This window comes from Sinocyclocheilus grahami, unplaced genomic scaffold, assembly GCF_001515645.1.
Source record: "Sinocyclocheilus grahami isolate Dianchi unplaced genomic scaffold, SAMN03320097.WGS_v1.1 scaffold2001.1, whole genome shotgun sequence".
NCBI lineage: Eukaryota > Metazoa > Chordata > Actinopteri > Cypriniformes > Cyprinidae > Sinocyclocheilus > Sinocyclocheilus grahami.
In genome coordinates, this window is record NW_015507180.1 from 11,939 (window position 1) to 19,839 (window position 7,901).

General features: G+C 33.1%; 1 protein-coding gene across 1 annotated transcript in view; it reads left to right on the forward strand.

The window, feature by feature from the left end:
• Positions 1-6,284, forward strand: part of LOC107573667 (dematin-like) — a 16,366-nt gene extending 10,082 nt beyond the window's left edge. Inside the window, exons 10-16 of the mRNA XM_016260109.1 lie at positions 1,827-1,932; positions 2,439-2,488; positions 2,581-2,629; positions 4,851-4,858; positions 5,131-5,196; positions 5,293-5,373; positions 5,454-6,284. Coding sequence (XP_016115595.1) covers positions 1,827-1,932; positions 2,439-2,488; positions 2,581-2,629; positions 4,851-4,858; positions 5,131-5,196; positions 5,293-5,373; positions 5,454-5,567 — 474 coding nt within the window. The 3' untranslated portion in view covers positions 5,568-6,284. The remainder of the gene's footprint in view (positions 1-1,826; positions 1,933-2,438; positions 2,489-2,580; positions 2,630-4,850; positions 4,859-5,130; positions 5,197-5,292; positions 5,374-5,453) is intronic.
• Positions 6,285-7,901: the final 1,617 nt, after the last annotated feature.

Below are 7,901 nucleotides of genomic sequence, written 5' to 3' on the forward strand. Positions count from 1 at the left end.
ACAAAGCTCATCGGTCTGAAAAGCGAGGTGTGCTGTGATTGGCCAGCTATCCAGTGCATTGTGATTGGCTGAATACCTCAAGCCTGTGACGGAAATGTTACGCCCCTCACCATATTGTGATGCCGTGTCCGGCCAGAGTGACGAGACAAAAACATTAAAACCCATTATAAACGTGGCATTTGTTGCATCCAGTGGGGACATAATTACGGATTATATTGACTTCTACTGTCTTTTTATGCGTTGTGTATTGCGCTGCGTAAACATAAAACCATGTCTGCATTTGTGATCGGACAAATGACAAACAACAAGCGCTTCTCTTGAGTGAGGAGCGGCCTGCGGGCTTGAGAACGGCACGGCCGGCAGGCTTGCGGCAACCACATGTGACGACCCCGGACTGGACTCCGCTTCGTCCACGGTGAAAGCCGATCCGGCGATCCACAGCGCGAAGTTGTGGTATTTCCTCAGCAACCAGCACGGATCAGCTCCAGGCATGACGAAGCGGATATCGTCCTCTTTTGGAAGACCAAACAAAGTAGTTTCGCTTTCACAACGAAATACACAGTGCTTCACGACATGGCGGCGGCAGCAACAATACTACAGCGAGAATAAAAGTTACGCCTTCTTTCTTTGCGTTAACATTTGGGTGGCGTTATGCAAATCTTCCCACATAGTGATGTAGATATGTGGGGGCGTGTTAGAACGAGCCGTTTTAGGGGGGCATGGACAAGTTTTAACTTCTATAAAGAATATCTCTTTGGGTTTGAGACTTTAGTCTTTGCAACTTTAGGGATTTTATCTATGCACGAACAGCTTGTAACACTCCAAAGAGAAAGGAAAACTTGAAATTGCATCATAATAATTTTACTCTGCAAGACTGCATCAAATAAATCAAAAGTGACAGTAAAGACATTTATAAAGTATCAAAAAAAATTTCTAATAAATGCAGGGTTTTTTTATCAAAGAATCTTGTTTAAAAAGTACCACATTTTCCACCAAAAAAATGTTGAAAGCATTACTGTTTTCAGCATTTCAACGTAATATTTCTTGAGCAGTAAATGAGCATATAAGAATGATTTCTGAAGGATCACATGACACTGAAGACTGGAGTAACGATGCTGAAAATTCAGCTTTGAAACCATCACTAAAATAAATTACTCATTATATTTATTTTAAAATATATCAAAATTGAAATGAGTTATTTTAAACTATTTAACTAAAATCAACTGGTTGTACTGTATTTTGGTCAAAGAAATGCAGCATTGGCAAGCATAAGAGAGACATCTTTCAGAAATCTTTCAGTCTTACTGACCCCAAAAGTTTGAACGGTAGTGTACATGCAGTTTGATGTCCAGCTATTAATAACAAATATTTAACTATTTGTATATCTAAAAATTAAGTTTACACCAAAAAGGTATTTCAAATTGGGAAATCTTTAAAGAAATAGTGACCAGTCAAGCCACTTAAAATACACATGTTCCCTTATACACTTTTCTCTTATACCGAATACACTATATTTAAATTGTAAGCTTAACATTTTTGCTTTTCTCCTTTTCTAACTGTTCTTCTTAAACCTTATTTTCTTCAGAAACCGAGGTTAAAGGTTTATTGAGTTTGCTCTTATTTGTGAGATTTTTTGTCTCGCTCGACCTTCAAGTGAAGGCTAGAGTTGGTTTCAAATAAAGGACAGACCTTCAGGGATTCTTGCATTTCATGTCGAAAAGGAGCCAAGCTGATCAATTCAGTCTCTCAGCCTGAGTATAATGTTTCAGTGTCCACCTCACCCCTCAAACTCCCTCTTCACCTCTCCTTCTCTCTCTTCATCACAGATTCAATCCAATCTAGGAAAATTGATACTGAAGGAGGAGATTGAGAGATCGGCCCCTGTCCGAAGGAAAACACGGTCTCTGCCTGACAGGACACACATGCATCTGGGTACATTTCAATGTTTTTGTGTGTGTGTGCATGTGCTTGTGTGGTTGTCACTGTGTGGTTGTGATTTTCACCAAACTGTCTGATTAGGAGAAACACAGAAAGATACACAGAGATATGCAGCATTACTGACAGCAGCTGTTGTATGTACTGGACATCTGAGTCAGTCTTTCCACCTGCAGTCAGAGTTTATGCATGGCAGACTAATAATCTGGATCAGATTAGTGTTTATAGATCTCTAGGGTAAAGTTCAGAGTCTAAATAACTCAATTTGAACCATTTTGATTATTGCATTATGCTCCGTATCCTTTTTCACTGAAAATGGATGTGATTCCAATTAAACACAAAAGCCGGTTGACCTTGTACTTACAGTGGCCCCTTCTGGTTGAAGATATGTGCTGCATCCATATGATACACATCCCTAATAGACAACATGTTGACTTCAGCATCATTACTTGAATGCTATTTGTGCCAGTACATTAACATGTTTCTTCATTTCTTTTACACAGCCTCCAAATCCCCCTCATTTCCTTCCTGCACTAAGACTGGCCTGACTAGGGTGAGAAACTGAAATCTGTTTTGATATGTCAGCTTTGTGAGATCCTTCCATAATTACACTGATTTAATTAGTCTGGTGTTCGTCTGTTACAGCTCCAGTCTGCAGAGTTCTCCTCTTCAAACAGTGATAAAGGGAGTCAAAGTAAGTGTGGGGATTATTACATTTGTATTCTATTTATACTACAAAGAGTTCCCGTATTAAGAGCCATTATTCTGTTCTATTCTAATAGTAATTTTTGTCATGTTTATTTTTACTACAATCAGAATTCCAGAATTAAGAGCCATTATTCTATTCTATTCTATTCTAATAGTAATTTTTGTCATGTTTATTTTTACTTAATCAGATTTCCAGTATTAAGAGCCATAATTCTATTCTATTCTATTCTATTCTATTCTATTCTATTCTAAATAGTCATTTAGAGTGCCAGTATTGTTTTGCTGTTCATTTTAGATCATTTTTATTTAACATGTTTATTTAACATTTAATCAGAGTATGTTCCAAGTATTGAGAGCACATATCTCTATTCTGTTCTATTCTAATAGTAATTTTTGTCATGTTTATTTTTACTACAATCAGAGTTCCAGAATTAAGAGCCATTATTCTATTCTATTCTATTCTAATAGTAATTTTTGTCATGTTTATTTTTACTACAATCAGAGTTCCAGAATTAAGAGCCATTATTCTATTCTATTCTATTCTAATAGTAATTTTTGTCATGTTTATTTTTACTACAATCAGAGTTCCAGAATTAAGAGCCATTATTCTATTCTATTCTATTCTAATAGTAATTTTTGTCATGTTTATTTTTACTACAATCAGAGTTCCAGAATTAAGAGCCATTATTCTATTCTATTCTATTCTAATAGTAATTTTTGTCATGTTTATTTTTACTACAATCAGAGTTCCAGAATTAAGAGCCATTATTCTATTCTATTCTATTCTAATAGTAATTTTTGTCATGTTTATTTTTACTACAATCAGAGTTCCAGAATTAAGAGCCATTATTCTATTCTATTCTATTCTAATAGTAATTTTTGTCATGTTTATTTTTACTACAATCAGAGTTCCAGAATTAAGAGCCATTATTCTATTCTATTCTATTCTAATAGTAATTTTTGTCATGTTTATTTTTACTACAATCAGAGTTCCAGAATTAAGAGCCATTATTCTATTCTATTCTATTCTAATAGTAATTTTTGTCATGTTTATTTTTACTACAATCAGAGTTCCAGAATTAAGAGCCATTATTCTATTCTATTCTATTCTAATAGTAATTTTTGTCATGTTTATTTTTACTACAATCAGAGTTCCAGAATTAAGAGCCATTATTCTATTCTATTCTATTCTAATAGTAATTTTTGTCATGTTTATTTTTACTACAATCAGAGTTCCAGAATTAAGAGCCATTATTCTATTCTATTCTATTCTAATAGTAATTTTTGTCATGTTTATTTTTACTACAATCAGAGTTCCAGAATTAAGAGCCATTATTCTATTCTATTCTATTCTAATAGTAATTTTTGTCATGTTTATTTTTACTACAATCAGAGTTCCAGAATTAAGAGCCATTATTCTATTCTATTCTATTCTAATAGTAATTTTTGTCATGTTTATTTTTACTTAATCAGATTTCCAGTATTAAGAGCCATAATTCTATTCTATTCTATTCTATTCTATACTATTCTATTCTAAATAGTCATTTAGAGTGCCAGTATTGTTTTGCTGTTCATTTTAGATCATTTTTATTTAACATGTTTATTTAACATTTAATCAGAGTATGTTCCAAGTATTGAGAGCACATATCTCTATTCTGTTCTATTCTAATAGTAATTTTTGTCATGTTTATTTTTACTACAATCAGAGTTCCAGAATTAAGAGCCATTATTCTATTCTATTCTATTCTAATAGTAATTTTTGTCATGTTTATTTTTACTTAATCAGATTTCCAGTATTAAGAGCCATAATTCTATTCTAGTCAATTCTATTCTAAATAGTTATTTAGAGTGCCAGTATTGTTTTGCTGTTCATTTTAGATCATTTTTATTTAACATTTAATCAGAGTATGTTCAAGTATCGAGAGCACAGATCTCTATTCTGTTCTATTCTAATAGTAATTTTTGTCATGTTTATTTATACTACAACCAGAGTTCCAGTATTAAGAGCCATAATTATGTTCTGTTCTGTTCTATTTTATTCCATTCTATTCAAGTGCAGAGAGTCATTATTTTATTGTATTGTTTTGTTTTAATCTATTCTCAACTTTTTAAATGAATATAAATTGAATTGAATTAAATAGGACCGATCTTTGTCATGTTTTATACCTTTTAATTGTATTATTATTTGTTTTTCTCTCTTTTTACAGATTTCCAGGTATGTAAGTTTACATTAAAATAAATATGTTCTTAACAGATGAACAGAATTAATTCATTCATTTTGTAGACACTTTTATTCAAACAAACTTACAAGTGAGGACTACTATAAAACAAACCATTCATTATATGTAGACGATAGCAGTATTAGCATTTCAAGTCAAGCTTTTCAGCCTTCAATCTCAGCAGTTTTCTAGCATTTTACAATGAGATTTTTCTAATAACTGCACAGTTGTGGTTTGTGGTCTTACAGTGGTCTTCTCTCTTTTATAGAATGGAGATGCCCAAAGCAGAAGGATCGACAGAGGGAATTCACTCCCTAGTATGCTGGAACAAAAGGTAAAGTAAACATATCATCTGCCAACTAGTTAAGATTATTTTGTGTTCATCCAAGTTTCATTCAAGCTTTGTTAATATTGCATGTTCGTTTGGCAGATTTACCCATATGAGATGCTCATTGTGACTCACCGAGGCAGAAACAAACTCCCTCCTGGTGTAGACAGGACAAGACTGGAGGTAGACATTGCTTTTCTCATTATTTTAGCCTGTTGCACTGTTCTGCTGGCAAATGTTGACCATATAACCTCTCTCTCCAGAGGCACCTGTCACCTGAGGAATTCCAGAATGTCTTTGGAATGTCCATAGAGGAATTCGACCAGCTCTCCCTTTGGAAGCGGAACGACCTGAAAAAGAAAGTCTCTCTCTTCTAGTAGTCGGAGAAATACGTTCTTTTACAAACACTGTCACGTGTCTGCACTTCTGCTTGTGAAAACAGTACAGGCGATACAAGTGAAGGAAAGATGAGGAATGTGATTTTGGAGCCAGCAAAAAAAAAAAAACAGTTATCCTTATCGTTTGATAAGCCCCATATCTTATTGCAGCTAACAATCATATCCGAGTCTATGATGTTGTCTCTTTTTCTAGTTGCAGCTACTATATCAGGACTTCATTGAGGTTACCAAGTCCTCTTCTGTGTGTGCTTAGTAAAGCTATAATGATATACACAGATATGAATGCTATGAATACACATGAAGCAGATATGAATCGCACCAGTTATTTCAGCAGACCAAATCCCTGCAAAAAATTCTAACGGCCAGATGGACCAACAGGAGCCTGTGAGTTAAAGTCACTGCCACAGTTTTCAGCCTTTATGTGCGAAGCATGAATTAACAAACCTTTAGGATATGGGTCAATGGCATTTTTTTTGTCCAGATTTATTAATTTGTTAAAAATAGATTTAAAAATGCAATTTATACATACAAAGGCTTGAATACACCTCTTCTATGATGAGCATGATTTTAATTTCTGAGTTAAAATGCAGAATAAAAGTCATGAAAATCCATACAAATGTCAGGGTGAAACAGCTGTCCTGATATAAATACAAAAAAAAAAAAATGAAATTCTTGAAAAGAAAATCTTGTGAAGTAGTTCATTAGATTATCTTTTATTATTATTCTTTACAAAAATGTCTAATATGTTAACAAAACTGCTTCAGTGTTTATATATATATATATATATAAACTTGTTAAATCAAAGTTATGTAGTTCAACTAACATTCACTAAAAAACAACAAATTATATAATAGACAATAATATTTGACATTTTTTATGACAGCATAGTTCGGGCTGTAAAATGTCATGTGGTTGGACTGCAAAATGTTCATTATAATTATGAATGATAATTCATGAAATTTCTTTCATTAATAATCATATTTGTAACACATTTAAAAATATATATATTTCTTTATGGTGGACAGTCTTATTTGTCATTGACTCATATTTGTAAAAGCAGATCAATATTTCAATTAAGTAAATCAACTATTGCTGATAATTTGGAAATTAGTACAATTTATACTAGAGACTCAAGACGCACATGTTGCACACCCTCATTCCTTACACCGTAACACCAATTTTACCAACGCATATACCAGAGGTACAATATACAGGTATAGCAACAATTGCCATGGCAACAGCTGATGATTCCGAGTGAGAGTTTGCGGTTCCAAAGAGAGCTACTGTACATTAGTGAGAGTTTACTGAATATTGGATATGAGACGTATGAATCCTGCATGGCAAATGTATCCTGCTTTTCTTCAGTGATGATGGATTGTGAATTGTGGGTGTGATCAATACTTCTCCTCTTCCGCAGGATGTATTGATCAAACAGTGTCACTCGCTCCCTCTTTCCTATCGTCTTTTTCTCTCCCTCCTCCCTATTTTGCTGCTATTGCCTTTTAAAGCACCTTTACTGTTTTGGTTCTATCCTCTTTTGTTCTTGATGGATGGAAATGTTTATATATATATATATATATATATATATATATATATATATATATATAGTGTTCCTGTTTTATTGGATAAAGATAGGTTAGGAGGTTAGGGGATTTCAGACGTTTGTTTTATTGGATAAAGATAGGTTAGGATATAAAAGGATTTCAGACGTTAGCCTGATGGATTGATTTTGCAGCCCTTGTTTTTGCTTTCTGTAGATTTACTAATACAGGGTTGAGCAGAATTCAGAGTTTAACAACTGGCTTCTTTTCAATTCATGAATGTGAATTTTTTTAATTGCATTGGTCATGACCCACAGGATATTATTTAACACATTTTGTGTGTGTGTGTGTGTGTGTGTGTATATATATATATATATATATATATATATATAAAATAAATGAATGAATTAAATCAATATTATTATGGAATGATAATATAGAATGTATAAAAGCAGTCATATGATTTTTATATCATTTTAATTCAGCATTTAATTTGAAAGGCATTCTCAAGTGTGTTCTGAATGACACACAACCCCGTAGTTCATATATTCCTCTTGCCCACGTCAGTATTAAATATTCACTTCTGTGCTTTTATTGCTTCAATGACCAAATGAAGTGCTTGGATAGAGTGCATGCTTTATATCCAGAGTTTGTACCTAACAAAACAGAACAGAAATGTAATAAGAACAAAACAATCACTAAAAAGCAACACATATATCAACTTGAGAATGTACAATAGAAGTACAAAAATAGACATTCCAAATTAATTTTT